This window comes from Nomascus leucogenys, chromosome 21 (genome assembly GCF_006542625.1).
Source record: "Nomascus leucogenys isolate Asia chromosome 21, Asia_NLE_v1, whole genome shotgun sequence".
Classification (NCBI taxonomy): domain Eukaryota; kingdom Metazoa; phylum Chordata; class Mammalia; order Primates; family Hylobatidae; genus Nomascus; species Nomascus leucogenys.
Genome location: NC_044401.1, coordinates 808,704 through 834,027, shown reverse-complemented (window position 1 = coordinate 834,027; position 25,324 = coordinate 808,704). Strand labels below are relative to the sequence as shown.

The window sequence follows — 25,324 nt, the reverse complement described above, 5'->3', positions numbered from 1 at the left end:
ATGCCTGTAATCCCAGCATTTTGGGAGGCCAAGGTGGGCAAATCCCTTGCAGTCAGGAGTTCAAGACTAGCCTGGGCAACATGGCAAAACCCCATCTCTACTAAAAATATTTAAAATATTAGCTGGACATGGTGGTACATGCCTGTAATCCCAGCTACTCGGGTGGCCTGGGCATGAGAATCGCTTGAACCCAGGAGGTAGAGGCTGCAGTGAGCTGAGATCATGCCACTGCACTCCAGTCTGGGCGACAGAGCGAGACTCTGTCTCAAAAAAAGAAGCCCATGATTTAAATTATTCATAGACTAAAGTTGGAACATTCCAACAGATCAACTTAAAAGGCTGAAGTGACTGTGCACATCTCTCAGTCTAGATATGTTGATTCCAATCTTGACTACATTTAGACTAGAATCCAAATAGCCTGATTTCAAGTATAAAGCTTCTTTCACTAGAATATATTATTTGAATATGTCTTTAGTTTTGTCTTTACCTGACAATAATACAAGCATGCATTAGTGAAAATACACACCAAATTAATTTCTTCTGGATTGAAATCCTCAGCCAGGAAAGCAGTCCTAGTTAAAACTTCATGGCGCTTTGTTTCATGAATCTGGTCCAGTTTAGTCCCTATTACCAACAGCGGTATTTGGTTATCAGCAAACTGTTCTCGATCATAATCCCTGTGATAAATAATAATGAACAGGTGAATACAATGTACCTTTCTGATGTAGATGTGTAGTATTTAAATGCAACTAACTTAAACTATTTTACTGAAAATTAACTGATTTTTGCTGCCTTCACCTATAAATCTACTTTCCTTCCAACTTCTCCCATCTACTTGTTCTTTTATCAATCCATCCTCATCATCATCAGATTCCAGCTATTCATCTAACTTCTCAAAATTTGGTCCCATGTTTTTATTGAATATTGAATAATATTGAATAATTGAACAACTAAGTGCCCATCAAGTATATTATAGTCAGTGGACTTGACTTCCAATGTAGCTCTGTCTTCTAAGGCTAACATAACAGCTCAGGAATGTTTCAGAGTAGAAGCAGAGAGTGGATTTAAGCCTTATTGTAGTGAAAACCCAAAAGCCTAGCATGGCACTCAAGCCTTGTGCTAGAAGAGAAAATGGCAAGCTTCTTGGGTACCTTTTGGGGTATGCATTAACTCTATGTCTACAATACACATTTCTGTCTGAATAGTAAAGAAATCAGAAGAATAAGAAAATAGAAATAGGGAAGCTGAAGCCTAGAATAAATCAAATATAGGTGATACTATAGCCTGGGAAAGGTCGGTTAAACACATGGAAATGGCAGCAAACAGCTGAAATGCAAAATGAATAGTAAAAGGAAAGAACTTAGTACCAAGTAGTTGTTTCCTGAAATGAGAGCCATGGGAGATAGAGGACGGGCAATAAGAACTACTTAGGGTTAGTGGCCTTGGATCACTGGCTATTACAATCCTTATTTTTTTAAAAATTTATTTATCCAAAGAACAGAGTGGTGATGTAAATGATACTTCTCATTACTAAAAAGAACACAGGCCATTGCTGTTGAATTAATTTAAATTCTACTCACATATTAGAAATAAAACAGATCTGGATTTCTGACACATTATAAGCTCAATTTACAACAGTCAACAAAATCTGGTTGTGCACAATTTATGACAGCAAATCAGTATTGCATAATCCAATCACTACAACCCAGTTGAGCATAGCTTTTTTTCTTCCTTTAACATTACTTTTCTTTCTCTTACAGAAATTCTAAATTGGGGTAGGGGGCAAAGTTACTAAATATTTATGCCCTTCACAATAATCTTACAGAGCCTCAGCAAACTGTTCAGCCTCAGAACACAAGTGTTTTAACTATATAACCTCCCATCTCACAAAAATATTACCATTCTATTTATTGCATCAAAGCCAATAATAGCATGATCAAGACTTTTAATTATTCATACCAACAGCAACCCTAATTAAAGAGACATGGTTCAAAGCTGCAGTTCGCTTTGTTAGGGAATAAAGTTTTGAGAGGGTCTTTCCTTTAGGACTGTTTCCTTCTGTCTCACATACAAATTTTTGCATATCTTCTATCAAATATCATCTTTGATGTACATACATCTCTCAGTCTTGCACAATTCCTTGCACATTGACACATATAAAGCATACATATATAGTTTGCTCTCTTATTTCTCTTTTTAGCTTTCCTTTTATCTTTTTCATAAAATCTGGCAGCATCCAATTTAAAATTTAATCTTGAAATCTTCTTTGGTAAACTTCTGCAGAACTTTATCATGGATGGATAAGGCTGATAGTTCCTTAACATCACAAAGAGACACACAGCCAGGTATCATATTATATGCATAATAATGGGTGGAAAAATAAAGACAAAAAAACTTGGATCTTTCAGACCACTATATTTAATTATCACTTTAGAGAAGATTTAGAATTCAGAGAAGCAAGTTTAAAAGACAATACAGGGAGACAATCAGTAAATCCAGAATATAGGAAACTGTACAAGATAAACAGCCATCTTCTTCTACAAATAAACTGCTAGGAGGTTGGAAAAAAAAACAACCAAGAAGGAAGAACCTAAGATTAAAAGACACTTAAGAAACCAAATACAACCAGTGGACCTTATTTAGATACTGTTTCGAAAAAATCAACTATAACATTTATGAGACAATTGGGGAAATTAAAATAATCTTTGGTTATTAAAGAATTATTATTAAAGTTTTAGCTGTGATAATTATATGGTATCATGTTAAAAAAAAGCCCTTATGTTTTAAAGTATATATGGATGGAATGATATGATGTTTTAACATTTGGTTCAAAATAATCCAGTTGAGAGTGGGAGAAGATAGAAAGTGGGTAGAGATATGGATAAAACAAGACTGGCTATATGTTGATAATTGTTGAAACTAGGCAACAGGTATATGGGAGTTCATTTTCCATTCTTTGTATTTACATATGTTTAAAATTTTCCATAATAAAAAGTTAAAAAAATGGTATTGTGGTAAAAACCACATAACATAAAATTTACCTAAATTGTTTAAATATGGCTAAAAACTCAACCTGATATAAAAGATACATGCTAAGCAGTCTTGCTCCTACCACTGTACCCATCCACCCATTTCCCCTGGTCCCCTATAGGTTACCATTTTTATTAGTTTCTTATTTATCTTTTCACTGATTCTTTATCCCAATATAAATACATATTCTTATTTCTTTCCTTTCTTATACAATAGGAGGTATACAATATATATTCTCTGCATTTTGATTTGTTAAACCTAATAATGTACCCTCTGTAGATCTTTCTATTTTAGTTCGTAGAGATCTTCCTGATTATTTTTTAAATGTTGAATACTACTCCAGTATGTGGATATGCCATTATTTATTCAATGAATCTTTCATTGCTCGGACACTAGGGTTGTTTCCAAATCTTTTGATGCTATATAATAATGCACCAACAAAGCACACCAATGTATTAAGGTTGTTTTATACATTTGCAGGTTTATCTATAGGATCAAAATGAAACTGTAGTGTCAGAATGCAAATGGATGTAGAATTTTTACTGAATTCCCTTACACAAATGCAGATTTCTTTCTGATATGAATATGCTGTCTCCTAATCTTAAATTTAAGGATAAGTTTCTTAAGTAGAAATTTTAGTAGAAAATAGAGAACAAGCTAGGTTAATGAAGACATCAGTGATGAAAGGAATTGAGATAGGAAACAAATATCAACGAGGCTTTGAAATATAGGTTTTAAATTAGTTGTGCTTATTCTTTATTAGGTCTTGCTGGAATCTACATATATATATGCTCAAACTTATACTACATTTAGGTTTCACAAAACAATTAGACTTCCACACAGAAAACAAAGTCTTTGAAAGACTTGCTTCAATCAAAAGATAGAAAATGGGGTTCTGTTCTAGGTTAAGACAGAATAAGCAAACTCTATCCTGTCTTTCCCAGTGAATGCAACTATAAAACCTGGACAGGATGCATGAAGTGGCTATTTGAGGACTCTGAAAAATTAATAGTGAGCATATTGAGGAAGACTGCAATGAGAAGAACCATTGAATTAGCAGTTCCCTTCCATATCCCCTTGTCTGAATGCAACTCAGCTTAAAATCCAAAAGTGTGAACAGAATACTCCAGAAGAAGGCCTATAGTTCTGGCTCATTAAACAAGAAAGGGGACTCCCGAATACTTGGAGATAGTGTAGAAATACAGTATTTTTCCTTCTGTCGTAAGCCAGCCTCTGAGCAATTTCATGATGGTTGTGGCGAAGGCTATAACACAAGCAGAATGCTCAAAAACAACGGTCCCCAACCTTTTTGGTACCAGAGACTGGTTTCATGGCAGACAATTTTTCCATGGACAGGTGTTTGGGGGATGGTTTCAGGAGAAGCTGTTCCACCTCAGATCATCAGGCATTAGTTAGATTTTCATAAGAAGCCTGCAACCTAGATCCCTCACATGCACAGTTCACAATAGGATTCACGCTCCTATGAGGATCTAATGCCTCTGCTGATCTGACAGGAGGTGGAGCTCAGATGGTAATGCTCACTCACCGGCCACTCACCTCCCACTGTGTGGCCTGGTTCCTAACAGGCCATGGACCAGGGGTTGGGAACCCCTGCTTACAAATACAGAGGAAGGGAAATTTTTCTTTTCTTTTCTTTTTTTTTTTTGAGACGGAGTCTCGATCTGTCGCCCAGGCTGGGGTGCAGTGGCGCAATCTCGGCTCACTGCAAGCTCCGCCTCCCGGGTTCATGCCATTCTCCTGCCTCAGCCTCCCAAGTAGCTGGGACTACAGGTGCCTACTACCACGCCCGGCTAATTTTTTGTATTTTTAGTAGAGACGGGGTTTCACCGTGTTAGCCAGGATGGTCTCGATCTCCTGACCTCGTGATCCGCCTGCCTCGGCCTCCCAAAGTGCTGAGATTACAGGTGTGAGCCACTGCACCAGGCCCGGAAGGGAAATTTTTCTGATTGATAGAACTGTATCTCAAGACAGTGGGGCAAACTCCCATTGCTTTTATTCTTTGTCCTTCTACCACTTGGCCCTGGACATAGGTGCAGTTGTGCAAGTGCATAAGAAAATTTGGCCTGGGGACCGAAAAAGGGAGCCTCAGCAAATCACAAAGTATGGCAGAGACTGTAGAGAGGGTGAAGTGTGAGAAAGCAACCCCATGAAGTAGTTCATGAATGCTTGAGCTCATTGTCAAAGCTGTGCATACATGGATTTGATCCTACTTAGTGTACCAAAGACACTGAAAACTGAAACAACAGAGATAACAACACCCAGGTCACATACTGGGTGTTGCACAAATATAAAATAAGTGAAATCATATAAAGTATGCTCTTAGATCATAATAAAATCAAGCTAGAAGCCAATAGCAAAGAATAACTGGAAAGCCTCTAAATACATGGAAACTAAACAACACATTTCTAAACAGCTGATGGGAAAATCTCAAGGAGTATTAGAACATATTTTGAACTAAATGAAAATAAAAATAATACATTTAAACATTTGCAGGATGCAGCTAAAGCAGTGTTTAGAGGGAAATTTATAGCATTAAAATGCTTGTATTAGCAAAAATGCAAGGTATCCAGTCAGTAATCTAAGAAGCTATAAAGAAAGAACAAAATAAACCAAAAGCAAGCAGAAGGAAAGAAATAAGAGCAGAAATCAATTAAACTGTATATGGAAAAACAATAGAGAAAAATCAATGAAACCAAAAGTTGCTTCTTTAGAATAAAAAGTCAATACAATTGATAAACCTCTACAAGTCTGACAAGAAAAAAGAGAAGATATAAAATACAAAAATCAGAATGAAAAAGGTCATCTCACTACAAACTGTGCAACTATCAAAAGGACAATAAACAGATACTATAAACAACTCTATTGATATAAATTCAAAAATTTAATGAAATAGATGAATTCCTCAAAAATCACAAACTACAAAAACTCATCCAAGATGAAATAAATAACTTGAACAATCCTAATTACTAAAGAAGTTGACTTTGTGGTTAAAAACCTTTCAAATAAGAAACCTCCAGGCCCAGATGGTCTCTTGGTAAATTCTACCAAACCTTCAAAGAAGAAATAATACCAAATATACTCAATTTCTTCCAAAAAGTAGAAGAGGAAGGAATACTTCCAATTAATTCTATGAGGCCAACATTATCCTCACACCAAAACCAGTCAAAGATATTATGAGAACAGAAAACTACACACCAATGCCTGTCATGAACATGGATAAAAATCCTCAAGAAAATATTAGCAAATCAAATCCAGCAACACATAAAATGAATAATACATCATGACCAAGGAATGGAAGGCTGGTTCAATATTTGAAAATCAGTGAATGTAATCCACCAATATTGAAAATCAGTGAATGTAATCCACCATACTGACAGCCTAAAGAAGCAGCCACATGTCCATATCAATTGATGCAGAAAAGGCTTTTGACAGAATTCAGTATCTGTTCATGATATTAATAAAACTATCAGCAAATTAGGGATAGAAAGAAATGTTCTCAACCTGATAAATGATGTCAACAAAAAAAACCTAAAGCTGACATCATACTTAATAGTGAAATGAATGCTTTCCCCCTAAGATTGGAAGTAAGACATAGATATTCACTCTTATCACTCCTAATTAGTACCCTTCTGGAAGTTGCTGCCAGTGCGAAAAGGCAAGAAATAAGACAACACGCACACAGATTGAAAAGGAAGAAATAAACCTGTCTATGTAGAGCATCCTAAGGATTGTACTAAAAAACTCTGGTCACAGGATACAGGTCAGCACTCAGAATCAATTCTATTTTTTTATACTAGCAATGGACAATTTGAAACTGAAGTTTAAATATACCATTTATGGCCAGGTATGGTGGCTCACACTTGTAACCCAGCACTTTGGGAGGCCAAGGCAGGTGGATAACCTGAGGTCAGGAGTTCAAGATCAGCCTGGCCAAGATGGTGAAACCCTGTCTCTGCCAAAAATACAAAAATCAGCCAGGTATCCCAGCTACTTGGGAGGCTGAGGCACAATAATTGCTTGAACCTGGGAGACAGAGGTTGCAGTGAACTGAGATTGTGCTACTGCACTCCAGCCTGGCAACAGAGCAACGCTCAGTCTCAAAACAAAACAAAACAAAAAAACAATTTATAATAGCTTCAAAAATATTAAATATTTTGGTATAAATCTAATAAAACATGCACAGGATATGTATGCAGAAAACTACAAAATGCTGCTAAGAGAAATAAAAGAAGACCTAAATAAATTTAGAGATATATTGTGTTCATGAACTGGAAGATGTAACAGAATAAAGATGTTAATTCTCTCCCGTGTGATCAATAGGTTTAATGCAATTCTAATAAAAATCCAACCAAAATTTTTGTCAATATAGACAAGCTGATTCTCAAAATTTATGGAAAAACAAATAAACTATAATAGTTAAACAATTATGAAAAAGAATAAAGTAGAAGGAATCATACTGCTCAATTTTAAGACTATAATCAAGACAGCATAGTACTGGTGAAGGGACAAACACATAGATCAATGGAACAGAACTAGAGTCCAGAAATTGACTCACACTAATATGGTCAACTGATTTTTGGCAAAGGAGCAAAAGCAATTCAATGGAGAAAGGATATCTTTTCAATAAACGGTGCTGGAATAATTAGAAATTCATATGCAAACATTAACCTCAACCAAAACCTCCCATCTCGTACAAAACTAACTTAGATCATAAATCTAAATGTAAACCTATAAAACTTGAAATGTTTTATATAAATGTTTTACTATAAAAATGTAAAACCATAAAATCTGTAGAGGAAAACATAAGAGAAAACCTGCATCATCTAGAATTAGGCAAAGAGTTCTGAGACATGATATCAAAAGCACAATCCATAGAAGAAAAGAAGAGTAATCAGACTTCATCAAAATGAAAACTATTGCTTTGTGAAAGATACTGTTAAAAGGAAAAGATAATCTATAAACTGAAAGAAAAATCTTTGCAAATCAAACACCTTACAAAGTGTTATTCAGGGAAGTACATTCCTATGGTTGCTACAACCTTTCAAACCAATTGTGAAATAATTCTGGGCTTACCCATTTGTCACCAAGACTCCAGTTGGCACCAAATCCCTGTTGAGAGCTTCCAGTGACCAACGACGCAAGTTTTGGGAGGACTTCTTATTTGTTAAGTCGTGTACGAAAATAATACCTAAAATAATCAGAGAAAAAAATGTTAATCCCTTAACAGTTCCTCTTCATTTCACAATTGGCCAGATGAAGCTTAGTAAACAGAAGCATTAGGTTGCTTAATGAATCTAGCATTCTAGTATGACTAACAACTCAGACACAATTATTTTAAAATTTCCTCTACAAATATTTATAAATAGCCATAAACCTTTCTCTGTCAGTTTTGTAACTCTTTATTTTACAAGGGCTGACGAAATCCCGTTAAACTTTTAGCAGATCTTTACTTTATTCAACACTTCCTGAGTGCCTACTCCATGCCTGTTCCTATTTGTAGAACCACTCATTAATCAAGAGAATCAAAACTACTTCAAGTACATATGAAATTATTCATTCAAAAAGTTACGTTGTTTCTTCACTGTACATAGTACTGCCATAGATACCAGTACATACATACATTACTTATACTCACTAAAAATAATATTAAGTAATGAAAATCTACTAAAATAGTACTGATTTGATACCATTGCTATTCTTTAGCTGACAAAATAGTGTCCTGTAGATCACCTGAGGCTAACCTACTCAAATGTCTAATTTTCTAGTTCTTTGAATAATGATTAGTTATGTAAGCTTCCTACCCGTAAGAGATTTAGTTATTAGAGCAAAAGAAATATGCCACTACAAGAGAGTGGGTGAGACATTAAATAGTAAAGAAGTATGGATAGTAGAAAGTACATGCACGGATTTTGATAGATTGAGAAAAATAACAAAATGTAATGGGGCCCAGAAATACAATAAAATACAACTGAAGAGAATCAATTAAAATCCAGATAGAAAGGTAAATCAGGGAATCAATTATTACAGCAAGAGATAGACAAAAGAGGAAAAACTGATGCCCACTAGAATTTAGGATATCATCTTATGGTCAAAACACTACAGGTTTCAAACTCCCAACCCTTTTCTGTATTACCCAGATTGTGAACAGGACATGAAACCAATGATTCCTCCATCTTCAAGAGGTGGTATGTGTCAATTTGAAAAAGAAAAGCAGAGGAGGTAGAATTAGCTGGCTTCTACAGTTTTTATAGCCATCTGCGTAACTAAAGGGCTTGTACAAGCTATAGCTGACTTGTTCCAGCCAGCTTAGACAAACCTGCATCTCTTCTGGTGTCTGAAACTAATAGAGATCTGACACTTGCCCTAATATCCAATTGTACCCACTCTTCCTTCCTCAATGAGAGGTTTTAATCAGCATCAGTGGCATAGATTTAAAAAAAGGAATAAAGAACTACCATTAAAGACTACAGCTAATATTTATTCAGTACTTATGTACTAAATATTGTGCTTTACATGTGTTATCTAATTTTCAGAACAGTCCTATGAAGTAAGAATTATTATCTTTATACACAAGAGAAAACTAAAGTTCAGAGAAGTGGAGTAACTTGTCCTTGGGCACATGTTACTCAGAATTTGCACTCAGGTAATCTGACAGTGAAGACTGGTGGTAAGCAGAATAAAATCTCATTTTAGGGCAAACAACTGGCATATATTTTCTCCCTTTCCTTTTCCCCAGGTTATAAATATGGCAAAACTATGGGTGAGAATTTTGGACGGGGGAGTGAAAGGATTACAAAGGCCTAAGTTGACTATTAGATGGACAGGGAAGACTTCATTGAGGATCTTTAGGTAAGACTTTTGAGCTTTTAAGGGCATTTGAGTACCCTTTTCCCCTATTCTTTCTCTTTCATTTGGGCTGAGAGTTCTTGCTTTGTAGAACATGTGCTAGAAGAATCAAGGTGGGGCCGAGATGAAAGGAGTCAGGGTGATAACAAATGATAATAATCTTAAGGGAGAGAAGTAAAGACACTTCATTATTTCCTTCTGAAGGATTACTAGCCTAGGTTATCAGAGAGGGAAGAATGTAGGGTATTAAGGGAAGAAAGTTATTGCTAAGAATATGGACTGTGCATTTGGATAGAGTGATCCTTATGTTCAGTTTCTTAGGAAACTAAGGATAGTAGATGGAATAAAGAACTTTGAGTGCTTCTACCAGGAAGAATGTTCCAGAGCTAAGGTGAAAGAACACAGAAATAGGTTTTTCAATAAATGCAGATTTTTTTTTTTTTACTTTTAAGAAATGGAAATACATCTCAGTCTTATCTGGAAAATCAACATAGGATATATGCAATTCTTTTAATAATATTAAAGGAGACAAATCACTAATGAATAGTAGGTACAGAAAAGATAAACAAATATGGATTAGATGGATTTCTTCTTCAGCACTTACAAGTTTACAACTCAGAATTCCATAGCTTCTAGGATTTGAGTGGTATTTATCTCTATTATTTATTTATAATTTGTATTGTACCTCTGTCTCAAAAATACCTAAATATCAAAGGTGTTATACATTCAGAATTCTCTGTGCCAGATCAGATAGATATCTTACTTTGACAAGTAATTTTACTGATACAAGTTGATCACTCTAGTATAAGTCTAAACTAGGTCTCACTTCCTTCTCTAAGAGGTCACCTCACACTGTATTTAGTCTTATTATTGTTTTTCTTATTTATATGCATTCTATTAATATATACCATTGTATATACTTTTTTGCATGATGATGGCATATATTAAGGTCATCTTATAACTGTATTTTGTCTCATTTATGAATGCTTTGTTTCTTTACTAAGACTGTGACATTTTCAGATAGAATTCTGAGCTAAATAGGATACAGTTCTGAACTGACACATCTCATTCTGTATTCTATAATATGTATCCAATGAAAAGAACCTTCTCTACATCTTTTTGTAGAATCTACAACACCTCATCATCTGGGAAGACATCAGAAGAGGAATATAAGGAATGAACATACTGAATAAATGCAATGCTTACCTAATATTGAGTGAGATCTAAGCACAGCATGAATGAGGTCTATTAATGGCTATGCATTTACCAGGAGGGAAATGCCAAATCCTTTGTTATATTAATCAAACAGAAGTTGAAATTATCTTTCACAGTAAAAACAAGTTTTAAAAATGAATTTTTAAAAAGACTAAGAAAGAAACTCTATTGGCAAATCACAGGTATAAGCAGTTTAGTCTCTTGAAATAGAGTAGGTACTCTACGAAAGGAAATTATGTCCTATATTACACACCTCCATCTGGAAGTCTGCTCCAGGTATTTGAATATCCGTAACTGGATAAAATTTCTGCACCCATAAAGACCCCCTTAAGCAGCTCTTTATAACTAGCTGAGAAACAGCCTTAGGGCTCTTTCTAAGGGGCAGATGAAAGAAATCCCTCTATCTCTGTGTTATCTGGCTTAAGACTATGGGACTCCTATGGTCCTACTGTACTTACTCAACTCACTGGAGAGATACAACATTTTAAGTTCCATGTTTTATGTCAAGTACCAAAAATATGATTTTATTTCTCAATATTTAGTTTATGACAATAATATAAACACTTAAGACAAAGCACATGTTTAATGTTCTGAATTGGATGGTTACAATGTAGAAACGCAAACTGGAACGTACTATGCAGATTTAAATCAAGGGTTGTGGTACATTATATCTTTCTCAAATTAAGATGAGTCTGGCATGCTATGGCATTCCATATCAGATGATCTATACTCTTAGACCATTAATATAAGATAGAAATTAAAAAGTGCTTTACCATTTACAGAGTTGTAGAATACTGCTCTTGTGCTTTTCACGCTGCTGGCACTGCCCACAGAGCCTCCAACATCCCATAATTCTATGTAGTAGGTCTTCTCTTCTGGGGTTCCTTCTTTGTAATCATGAACCTAACAAATCAATTAAAATAATTAATATAGCCACTAAACAAACTAGTAAGTACCCTTATTCCAGTTTAAAGCATTTCAGCATCTTACTCTGACTTTCTGATCGCTACCTCTTATCTTTTAAGCTTACTGTCTTTAATACTTTAATAATTTTTACTCCAGAGGACCTTATAGTTAATTGATCTTAACGTCTTTCACAGCTCTCTGTTCCACTTCCAAAGCCTCACCTCCCTCCTAACGAAGGATAAATTCCATGATCCATCATTACAATCACTCCTTTGCCCCTCTCTCACATAGTATTCATCTGACAAAATTCCACTCTTGGTTATATCCACCTTTTACCCTCTTTCATGTCTACAACCCAGCAACCGAATGTGGAGCTCAGAAAAATACGCATTCAAGATGATGGATTCTTTCTAAATTTAAGTGTACCTTTGGAGCTGTCCTTTAATCAATTCCACAGTTAATTTACCATTTTCCTCTTCCAGATAACTATTTCATAGTTTTTCCTCTTTATAAACTTCTAATATCTCTTCCCCATCCTCAATTACAACTAACTTTGCTTCCTAGTGCAGGAGCAATTAGAAAGAAACTTCTACAACCTGTTCTTCCTGTATTTATCCGCCTCCCTCCATCTGTGCCCACATAATCTGCTTTCCTTCTTGCTGTTTTCTTAGGCTGCCTATGTCCCTAAGGCTAAATCCTCCTTCTGTGCATGAGATCCCATCCCCACGTTCTTGCTTAAAGATGTAATTCTACCAGTTCTCCCCTCTCTCCCTTATACCATCAAATTTTCCTTCTCAGCTGGATAATCCTCACCACACAATTCAATTCTCAGCATACAAACATGGCATAATTTTCCTCATCTAAAAAAAAATTCTTCTCTTGACCTCAAGTCCTCTTCCAGCTACCATGCCACTTTCCTTTTCCTTTTCACAGCAAAAGTCCTCCAAAGAGTTGTCTATTCTTAGTGGTAATCCTTTTCTTCACATTCTCTTTTGAACTCATTTCTATGGAACTTATGCCCTAATGACCCCAATGAACTATTCCTTGTCAAGGTCACCAGTGACCTCCACATTGCTAACTCCAATGGTCAATTAACAGTTTTCATTTTACTCCACCATTTGACCCACCTAGTCACTTCTTGTGTCTTGCAATATTTTTTCACCTGGCTTCTGGGATATCACACTCTTCTAGTTTTCTTCCTATCTCATTGGCTAGTGCTTTTCAGCTTCCATTTGGTTCCTTCTTATCTCTCTGATTTCTAATTGCTAACGTGTCTCAAGGTTTAGTTCTTCAGTCTCTTCTTTTCTATCAATACTCGCTCTTGTGACAATTTCATCTAAAAGGCAATTTTATTCTTCCAGTTACTTGGGCCAAAAACTTAAGACTGATCCTTGACTCCTTTCATATTGCATTATTGCATTTGTCAACAAGTTCTGCTGCTTCGACTTTAAAAAAATATGTCAAAAATCTGTTCATTTCTCCCTATCTCCACTATTAGCACCCAGGTCAAAGTCTCTATCTCCTTGCCTGAATTGATATAATGGTCTCTAACTGATCTCCCTACTAGAGGCACCCCCCAACCTCCCTGTTTGTTTTCCATACAGTAGCTAGAGTGATCCTTTAAAAATGCAAGTTATATCATATGCTCTTTTGCTCAAAATCCTCCAATGACTTTCTCACTCACAGTTATCTCCAAAGACTCTCTTTTTCTCATGTCTAGGCTCTATAGGCATTTATTGCCTGTACTGTATAACTATTCAGAAACAAATTATGATATATGGCAAGCAGATTAAAGTATGCTGGTTCATGAGTATACATTGGCATCTTCCAAGAATTAATTTTTTTTAAGAAATATACATGCCAGTCTTACTGAATCAGGACCTTTGGGATTAAATACTAGGCATGTGTATTTTGAACAATTCTCCAAATGATCCTGCTGTAATCCCCTCGTTAAGAACTGCTGCTTTTATAGAATGGGACTATTATGGTATCAGGAGGCCTACATTCTACTCCTTGATTGCCGTTGATTGTCCCTGGTATCTTGGAGCCTCAGTTTCTTTGCCTATAAAATGAAAGAATTGTATTATGTGATTTCTAAAGTATCTACTGGCTTTGACATAATAATTAAAAAAACAAGATAGCTCAGTAGTTAAAACAGATGTGATAAAATGCACTAAAACTCACATACTACATTCAACTTAATGCTTTACACTTTTACTTATTCACAATTTTTTGTCCAAATCCTTTTGGCCAAGGAAAAATTTAAATAAATATGCTACTCTATAAACAGCCACATTGACATTAAGAAGACAACTATCAGACTGACATCAAAGACAGTATGACAGAAAAATGAGAATAGCACAGTCACAGCAGTTGAGGACCATTTTGGATAATGGAAATTAATTCTGTATACTACAATAGAAGGCATCACTATTTTGTTATATGGCAAAAATAACTTATAATATGTGATCATGCCAAGTTAGCAATAAAAAAGTTAAACCAAGCAGAAAAAACATGTTTTAGCAAGATTTCTAAGCAAAACAACGAGAAAAAGCAGTAAGAGGTCTTATAGGGAGTAAGTTATCTTTTATGAAAAAGCTCAGCCACTTCAGTTAAGTCTTTCTGATCCTACCTTCCTTCTGGGCCCAAATCAACCAGGTTTGGTACTCCTCCTATTTGCTTCCATAGCATCCTGCACACCTCTATCATTTCACTAAGCACACTGTCTTATTTATCTACTGATATCTCTTCTTCTAGACTCTGAGTGTAAGGGCAGGGACCATGTATTATTCATCCTTTAGCCCTAGAAAATAGCATAATATCTAGCATATATTAGATGCTTAGACATGTTTATTAAATACATGAATAAATTTAGGATAACTCATCCTCCGGGTTTTTATTATATTCAGTTCATTATTTACCGAATTCCATTGTTTCTCCAGTACAGTTCCGAGAGCAAACTAAATCGAAGCCAATAGGAAGTTTGTTAAAAAATACAGATTCCTGGACTGTCCTTGAAGCTTCTGGGATGGGGCTCAAAAGTCTGTATTTTTTTTTTTAAAGTTCCCTAGGTGATTCTGATACATGATTAAGTTTGACAACCACTGCAGTACACCATTTTTTTCTCTAAATTATTTCAAGTACCTAATGTTGCCTCCTCTGGAGGACTATAACTCCTCTGAGAATAGCCATCATCCAATATAAATTCCTAGGTAGCATACCCTCTTAGCCTTGCATTGTACCAAACCTGTTAGCCAGCACCTTTCAGGCTATGCATACTCCCAAGCCAGACTGACTCACTCATCTAAACTTTTCTCTACCACAAATTACCTTTCCTAGTCAAATCCCTTCCTGTTTCCTTTTAAAATCAGAAGATAAGGTGTCCTCTTTCCTTTCCAACTTAATACTGGCTAAGTTTAACCCAATTCACATGGAATGAATCCCAACAATTTTAAATCAGTGGCTTACAGCTTGTAGTTATGATGTTCCATCTTTCACATGTGTGAGTAATTTCCAAGGGAAAGCTTGACATTATAACAAGTATTGCTCTTGACACAGTAAGTAGTACTTTGGTGCTATACCGAGAGCCCAACATGATGGGAGGTAATGCCAAACTATAAGAAGTGTGTTTTATATTTAAAGCAGGTCATCAAGGATCTGATACTTAAAGTCATTACAGACCTTACAGCTATACAATAAAGGATTTTCTTAACAGGAAGCAACAGTACAGCTGATCATTAAATGGAAAAAGGAACAATACTCCTCAACGATGCTGCCACTTTGGATCTTCTCATTTATTCAGCTTTTGACTTTCTTGAAAACAAAATCAAGACCTATATACATAAGGTTTTGTTTCATTTGAAGAGTTCATTCACTGTCTGTAACTTTTTTTTTTTTTTTTTTTTTTTTTTTGAGACAGAGTCTCACTCTGTCACCCAGGCTGGAGTGTAGTGGCATGATTTCAGCTCACTGCAACCTCCGCCTCCCTGGGTTCAGCGATTCTCCTGCCTCAGCCTCCAAAGTGGCTGGGATTACAGGCACATGTCACCATGTCTGGCTAATTTTTGTATTTTTTAGTAGAAATGGGGTTTCACCATATTGGCCAGGCTGGTCTCAAACTCCTGACCTTGTGATCCGCCTGCTTTGGCCTCCCAAAGTGCTGGGATTACAGGCGTGAGCCACCGCGCCTGGCCCATTGTTTGTAACTTTTAAAATGCAGAAACACATTTAGGAAAAAAAATGATACACATCAAGAAAGAACAGTAGATACTGTAGATGCTAATAAGTTTGGTTTAGTATTTGTACCTGCAGAATCATTATTAAAGAGAGGAAGGGAGGTAGGAGGTCTTAGGAGGGAGTTGCTAACAAAGAGAGAAGGGTGAAAAAGAGGTACTAGGAGAATATACCACAGGAGCAGAAATTAATTTATCTCATTCACTGCTATACTTCCAGTTCCTTGCACAGTGTCTGATACCAAGGAGGTGTGTAACATATGTATTGAAGGAACAAATGAACAAATGAATAATGTAAAGGTTACTGCTGTCTCTTCCCTTCCCGTTAACGCTCTTTTGCCTTCAGTCAAGCTTATTTTTTTCTAATTAAAAAAAAGCCCTTCACTTTCCCCTCCATTCTGTACCCATTCGCTCTTTTATTTAACGTCTAAACTTTGTGAAAAATTGAGTTAAACCACTGTCTCTATTTCCTGTCTGCCAGTCATATCATTTGGTTTCTGCCACAAATATTCCCATTGCACTTTCAAAGGTCAGCAGAGACTTTATCATCACCATATCCAGTATTTTTTTTCCTGTCTCAGTCTTCATATTGCTACTGTTTCATACTAAAAATCAATCCCTCTTTCATGAAATTCTCATCTCTCTTTGCTCTTGTAGTTCATTTTGGCTATCCTCTTATTTCTTTAATCAGTCTTTCTCTGACCCCTCTTTTCCCATCAACTCTCTAAATATACCCCAAGGTTCTCCCCACCTTTTTCTAAATTTTCTCTTTTAGAAATTACATCAGTTCTAGTGGTTCAGGACTATTTCTATAAATATGATTCCAACTCAGAATTGTCTTTTGAGCTTCAGCATTTCATTTCCAGGACAGCTCTAGGTGGCTAGCTCACAGATACCTCCTTTCACCACGTCCGGAACTGAACTTACTATTGTTTCCTTCTGTTTCACCTATAATATGGCCCTCTTCTTGGAGACAGTCCATCTAGCCACTTACTTAAGCAACCCATTCAATCATTAGTGCCTAGGATAATTTTACACTTACTTTCTTGAACTACTATAACACTTATTTTCTATATCAGTGCTGTCCCATGGAATTTTCTACAGCCATAGAAATGTCCAATACAGGCCGGGTGTGGTGGCTCACGCCTATAATCCCAGCACCTTGCGAGTCTGAGGCAGGCAGATCACTTGAGGCCAGGAGTTTGAGCCCAGCCTGGCCAACATGGCGAAACCCTGTCTCTACTAAAAATACAAAAATTAGCCAGGCGTGGTGGCACACACCTGTAATCTCAGCTACTTGGGAGGCTGAGGCACAAGAATCTCTTGAGCCTGGGAGGCAGAGGTTGCAGTGAGCCGATATGGTGCCACTGCACTCCAGCCTGGGCAACAACGAGACTCTGTTTCAAAATAATAATAATGATAAAAAATAAAAAAAGAAAGAACGAAATGTCCAATACAGTAACCATTAGCAACATGTGACTACTTAGCAATTGAAATGTGGCTTGTTTAACTGAGGAGCTAGATTTTTAATTTTAGTCAATTTAAATTTAAATTTAAACTGCCACATGAGGCTATTGGCTACTATGTTGAACAGTATCAGAATTTTTTTTTTCTTAATACTGTTCTGGAACAAGAGGCAGTACAGAGTAGTGATCAGGAGCACAGGTTCTTGAAGCAGACTGCCTGGGTTTGAATCCCAATTCCACAACTTACTAACTATATGATCCAGGACAAGTCATGTAGTGCCTCTGTGCTTCAACTGCTTCTATGTTGAATGAATAGGGGCACTAATAGTACCTGCGTCACAGGGTTGTTGTGAGAATTAAATGAATTAGTATGTAAATGGATGCCTAGCCAAAGTAGGCAAGAAAAAGTGTCCCACCTCTTATGCTTAGTGAAGATAGAGACTATTCCTTTAATTTCTCCCCATTGTCTGTACATTGTTATGCTGTCCAAAGAGGAATTCAATAAATATCTATTGTATGCAATGTGTAAATTAGAGAGTTAAATTACCATTAAAGTGAACTAGAAATGACAAATCAATTTCCTTATTTATAATTTGTGAAAAGACTAAATTCTAAATTCGTTAAGTCTTGTTTTCATAATTAAGAGTAGCCATGTATTTATATTTACTCCCATTAGACTTGGGGCAGTGAAGTTAAAGACAGGAATGAATGAAGAATACCACAAAACTAAACTTTTCTTCCTTTTCTCTTCAGTTCAGTTATGAACACCTCTGTATTAAATAGTAAATCCAAAATGTTAATAATTACTGAGTACATACATTAAACTCATTAGCTTCACCTGGTACTTAAGATTAAACAATTACATCATCACTGCTATCATCTCTATTTTTGGTTGGCTCTTAATAGATTTGAAGTAAAAGAGGCAACTGTTGGGTGCAGCACACCAACATGGCACATGTATACATATGTAACAAACCTGCACGTTGTGCACATGTACCCTAAAACTTAAAGTATAATAATAATAAAATTAAAAAAAAAAAGAGGCAACTGTTTCTAAAAGTTTTGAAAAGTGTGTATTCATCAATCTACACTAATTCTGGAGATCCCTTCTCACAGGTTTCACTAAAACAAAAACTATAACTGCAATATAAAAGCTGCTACAGGTAACAGTGTTCTCCCAAGTTATTTAGGTAAAGGCTTTATAAGGTTTAGTTATTCTTTCTATAGAAAAGAACTGTTCACTTTGTTATAACAACAGTCACAGTGATTTACATGTCTATGACAACTTAAGGTTATCATTTAAAAATGCCTTTTACTTATGTTGTCACTCACGCAATGCATTCTTCTCAAAAATGGAAGACATGGCCAGGCATGGTGGCTCACTCCTGTAATCCCAGCACGTTGGGAGGCCTAGGCGGGTGGATCACCTGAGGTCAGGAGTTTGAGACCAGCCTGGCCAACATTGTAAAACCCAGTCTCTATTCAAAATACAAAAAAATTTAGCCGGACGTGGTGGTGGGTGCCTGTAATCCCAGCTACTCAGGAGGCTGAGGCAGGAGAATCGCTTGAACCCGGGAGGTGGAGGTTGTAGTGAGCCGAAATTGCACCATTGCACTCCGGCCTGGGCAACAAGAACAAAACTCCATCTCAAAACAAACAAACATACAAAAAACAAGAAGTCAACTGGCTTAAGATACAATGAACAGTAAAGCAAGTCATTTTCAGCCCATGTCCCATTCTTCCACAATAATACAATTCAGGTAAGACTGTCTTTAAAGGAATCAATTAGTGCCACAGTCATTCCAGTAAACCCAGTAACGTAATTATATGACATTTGTCTTTTTGTTTTGTTTTGTTTTTGAGACAGCGTCTCACTCTGTTGCCCAGGCTGGAGTGCAGTGGCCTGATCTTGGCTCACTGCAACCTCCGCCTCCCGGGTTCAAGCGATTCTCCTGCCTCAGCCTCCCCAGTAGCTAGGATTACAGGTGTGTGCCACCACGCCCAGCTAATTTTTGTATTTTTAGTAGAGACGGGGTTTCACCATGTTGATCAGGCTGGTCTCAAACTCCTGACCTCACATGATCCACTGACCTTGGCCTCCCAATGTGCTGGAATTACAGGCGTGACCCACTGCACCTGGCCCCAAAGCAGAAGTTTCTAAAGGGAATTACTGCTGTTACTTCTAAAACTTTGTTAGTGTCTTGAGAACTAACTAGTAATCTCATGTTGGCCTGCTCTCTGGGACTTTGCACAAAAGCATTCCTTGCAGACAAAATCAAGTCTCCACTCTCACATACAGGGGATTGCTGAGATAAAGTTTCTTTTGGAAACTTTGCCACCAGCTACACTCAAGACATTTATATCCCAGTTATCCTCTGTTACTATACATATTGGGTCCTTAATTGGTCTCTCATATTCTTATTCCCAGACTGCTTTTGCTTCCTCTACCCATCATTAAACTCCTAATTGTTTCCTTCTCCAAATATTTCCACTTTTCTCCTGGAATCTTACTCCACGGTTACAAAATTCCATTATACCTTATCCTCAATCTCATTCTATTAACAAATCTCTGCCTCTACCTTGAAAACACAACTTCTCCTTATGTCCTCTCAGATAGATGCTGTTCACTTTTCAATATTCTAATTACCTTGGAGTTCAGAAAATAGGAAATGCCTTGCTTACTCTCCAAAGCTACTTCTAGTGCATTATTCCTCTACCCTTATATTAGAAATCTGTCTTCTTTGGATGCTCTGGAGCATCAGCTATACTCCCCTCCCTCCTTGTCTTATCGTTAATATGTACTAGCTTCCTATTAGCATCTCATTCTTAGTCTTATCCCTCTGCTCTATAAGTCCTGTCATTAAACACTTTGATATCCACTTGGCAATCTGATTCCACACCTTACCCAGTATTTCTCAAGGCATTATTCACTTATAAGAGAATCATCAAGATGCTTCTTAAAATGCAGATGCTTGGGCACCAATCATAACTCTGAGTCAGAATATCTGGGGGCAAGGCCCAAGAATCAAATAAAAATACTAAGACTGTCAGACTGGTCATCAAAACAAAATTTAGCTATATCTTACTTATAAGAGACATCCCATAGATATTAGGACACAGAAAGATGAAAGTTGAATTATGTAAATAAGGTAAACCACACAAACACTAACTAAAAATAAGTTGGCTTTAACTATTTTAATATCAGACAAAACAGTCTTCAAGGTACAATGTATTACCAGATATAGGGAGGGACATATTAAAATAATAAAATGTTAAATCCTTTAGGAAGTTCAAACAATCATAAATTAGTACTCACCTAGTAATATAATCTCAAAGTATATAAATGAAAAATGGACAGCATTAAAATGAGGAATAGACAAATTCACACTTATAGTTGGAGATTATAAAACTTATTCCTTAGCAATTGATGAAAAAAAACAGACAAAAAAACCCCACCCAACAGAGATGCAGAAGATTTAAAAAATGATTAATACATATCTAGAACACTGCACCCAACAATTACATAATATACTTTGTTTTCAAGTGCATATGAAATTTTTATCAAAATTGACCATATAACTGGACATGCAGAGGGTGGAGCCAAGATGGCCAAATAGCTCCAGTCTACAGCTCCTAGCGTGAGCGACACAGAAGACGAATGATTTCTGCATTTCCAACTGAGGTACTGGGTTCATCTCACTGGGGAGTGCTGGACAGTGGGTGCAGTACACTGGGTGCAGAGCATGGAGTGTGAGTTGAAGCAGGGCGAGGCATCGCCTCACCCGGGAAGTGCAAGGGGTCAGGGAATTCCCTTTCCTAGCCAAGGGAAGCGGTGACAGATGGCACCTGGAAAATCGGGTCACTCCCACACTAATACTGTGCTTTTCCAACGGTCTTAGTAAAAGAAACACCAGGAGACGGTATCCCACGCCTGCCACGAAGGGTCCTACGCCCATGGAGCCTCGCTCATTGCCAGCACAGCAGTCTGAGATCAAACTGCAAGGTGGCAGCGAGGCTGGGGGAGGGGCGCCCACCATTGCCGAGGCTTGAGTAGGTAAACAAAGTGGCCAGGAAGCTCGAACTGGGTGGAGTCCACCGCAGCTCAAGGAGGCCTGCCTGCCTCTGTAGACTCCACCTCTGGGGGCAGGGCATAGCCAAACAAAAGGCAGCAGAAACCTCTGTAGACTTAAATGTCCCTGTCTGACAGCTTTGAAGAGATTAGTGGTTCTCCCAGCATGCAGCTTGAGATCTGAGAATGGACAGACTGCCTCCTCAAGTGGGTCCCTGACCCCCGAGTAGCCTAACAGGAGATACCCCCAAGTAGGGGCAGACTGACACCTCACATGGCCGGGTACTCCTCTGAGACAAAACTTCCAGAGGAACGATCAGGCAGCAACATTTGCTGTTCACCAATGTCCGCCGTTCTATAGCCTCCGCTGGTGATACCCAGGCAAACAGGGTCTGGAGTGGACCTCCAGCAAACTTCAACAGACCTGCAGCTGAGGGTCCTGACTGTTACAAGGAAAACTAACAAAGAGAAAGGACATCCACACCAAAACCCCATCTGTACATCAACATCATCAAAGGACAAAGGTAGATAAAACCACAAAGATGGGGAAAAAAACAGAGCAGAAAAGCTGAAAATTCTGAAAATCAGAGTGCCTCTCCTCCTCCAAAGGAACGCAGCTCCTCACCGACAATGGAACAAAGCTGGATGGAGAATGACTTTGACGAGTTGAGAGAGGAAGGCTTCAGATGACCAAACTACTCCGAGCTAAAGGAGGAAGTTCAAACCCATGGCAAAGAAGTTAAAAACCTTGGAAAAAGATTAGACAAATGGCTAACTAGAATAACCGATGCAGAGAAGTCCTTAAAGGACTTGATGGAGCTGAAAACCATGGCACAAGAACTACGTGATGAATGCACAAGCCTCAGTAGACAATTGGATCAACTGGAAGAAAGGGTATCAGTGATGGAAGATCAAATGAATGAAATGAAGCGAGAAGAGAACTTTAGAGAAAAAAGAATAAAAAGAAAGGCACAAAGCCTCCAAGAAACATGGGACTATATGAAAAGACCAGATCTACATCTGATTGGTGTACCTGAAACTGATGGGGAGAATGGAACCAAGTTGGAAAACACTCCGCAGGATATTATCCAGGAGAACTTCCCCAATCTAGCAAGGCAAACCAACATTCAGATTCAGGAAATACAGAGAACGCCACAAAGATACTCCTCAAGAAGAGCAACTCCAAGACACATAATTATCAGATTCACCAAAGTTGAAATGAAGGAAAAAATGTTAAGGGCAGCCAGAGAGAAAAGTCAGGTTACCCACAAAGGGAAGCCCATCAGACTAACAGCTCATCTCTTGGCAGAAACTCTACAAGCCAGAAGAGAGTGGGGGCCGATATTCAACATTCTTAAAGAAAAGAATTTTCAACCCAGAATTTCATATCCAGCCAAACTAAGCTTCATAAGTGAAGGAGAGATAAAATCCTTTACAGATAAGCAAATGCTGAGAGATTTTGTCACCACCAGGCCTGCCCTAAAAGAGCTCCTGAAGGAAGCACTAAACATGGAAAGGAACAACCGGTACCAGCCACTGCAAAAACATGCCAAAGTGTAAAGACCATTGAGGCTAGGAAGAAACTGCATCAACTAATGAGCAAAATAACCAGCTAACATCATAATGACAGGATCAAATTCACACATAACAATATTAACCTTAAATGTAAGTGGGCTAAATGCTCCAATTAAAAGACACAGACTGGCAAATTGGATAAAGAGTCAAGACCCATCAGTGTGCTGTATTCAGGAAACCCATCTCACGTGCAGAGACACACATAGGCTCAAAATAAAGGGATGGAGGAGGATCTACCAAGCAAATGGAAAACAAAAAAGGGAAGGGGTTACAATCCTAGTCTCTGATAAAACAGACTTTAAACCAACAAAGATCAAAAGAGACAAAGAAGGCCATTACGTAATGGTAAAGGGATCAATTCAACAAGAAGAGCTAACTATCCTAAACATATATGCACCCAGTACAGGAGCACCCACATTCATAAAGCAAGTCCTTAGAGACCTACAGAGAGACTTAGACTCCCACACAATAATAATGGTAGACTTTAACACCACACTATCAACATTAGACAGATCAACGAGACAGAAAGTTAACAAGGATATCCAGGAATTGAACTCAGCTCTGCACCAAGAGGACCTAATAGACCTCTACAGAACTTTCCACCCCAAATCAACAGAATATACATTCTTTTCAGCACCACAAGACACCTATTCCAAAACTGACCACATAGTTGGAAGTAAAGCAATCCTGAGCAAATATAAAAGAACAGAAATTATAACAAACTGTCTCTCAGACCACAGTGCAATCAAACTAGAACTCAGGATTAAGAAACATATTCGTAGGAATAAATCTAACCTTCTTCCCACGGCACTTTCTTGGCCTATCTGGAATACCCTGACGTTATTCCAACTACCCCAAGGCATATACCACATGAAATATTTTATCATCTGTAGGCTCATTCATCTCCCTAACAGCAGTAATATTAATCATTTTCATAACCTGAGAGGCCTTCGCTTCAAAACGGAAAGTTCTAATAATTGAATAACCTTCCACTAACTTAGACTGGTTATGTGGCTGCCCTCCACCCTACCATATATTTGAAGAACCAGTCTACATAAAACCTAGACGGAAAAGGAAGGAATCGAACCCCGTAAAACTGGTTTCAAGCCAACCTCATAACCTCTATGACTTTTTCAACAAGATATTAGAAAAATTATTTCATAACTTTGTCAAAGTTATGTTACAGGTTAAGCCTCGTATATCATAGCAGCACACGCAGCCCAACTAGGCCTTCAAGATGCCACATCACCTATAATAGAAGAGCTAATCGCCTTCCATGATCACACCATTATAATCATCTTCCTAATCAGCTTCCTAGTTCTGTATGTCCTCTTTCTAACACTTACAACAAAACTGACTAACACTAGCATCACAGACGCCCAGGAAATGGAAACTCAAAACCACTCAACTACATGGAAACTGAACAACCGGCTCCTGAATGACTACTGGGTACATAACGAAATGAAGGCAGAAATAAAGATGTTCTTTGAAACGAACGAGAATAAAGACAACATACCAGAATCTCTGGGACACATTCAAAGCAGTGTGTAGAGGAAAATTTACAGCACTAAATGCCCACAAGAGAAAGCAGGAAAGATCTCAAATTGACACCCTAACATCACAGTTAAAAGAACTAGAGAAGCAAGAGCAAACACATTCAAAAGCTAGCAGAAGGCAAGAAATAACTAAGATCAGAGCAGAACTGAAGGAAATAGAGACAGAAAAAACCTTTCAAAAAATCAGTGAATCCAGGAGCTGGTTTTTTGAAAAGATCAACAAAATTGATAGACCGCTAGCAAGACCAATAAAGAAGAAAAGAGAGAAGAATCAAATAGACGCAGTAAAAAATGATAAAGGGGATATCACCACCGATCGCACAGAAATACAAACTACCATCAGAGAATACTATAAACACCTCTACGCAAATAAACTAGAAAATCCAGAAGAAATAGATAAATTCCTGG

The 25,324-nt window shown here is 37.4% G+C and overlaps 1 protein-coding gene across 1 annotated transcript in view; it reads right to left on the bottom strand.

Moving 5' to 3' along the window:
• The window catches only part of RABL3 (RAB, member of RAS oncogene family like 3), a 56,130-nt gene that overhangs the window by 11,144 nt on the left and 19,662 nt on the right, over positions 1–25,324 (bottom strand). Inside the window, exons 3-5 of the mRNA XM_003261873.2 lie at positions 11,886–12,015; positions 8,125–8,239; positions 527–677 (exon numbers count right to left, since the gene is read on the bottom strand). Coding sequence (XP_003261921.1) covers positions 527–677; positions 8,125–8,239; positions 11,886–12,015 — 396 coding nt within the window. The remainder of the gene's footprint in view (positions 1–526; positions 678–8,124; positions 8,240–11,885; positions 12,016–25,324) is intronic.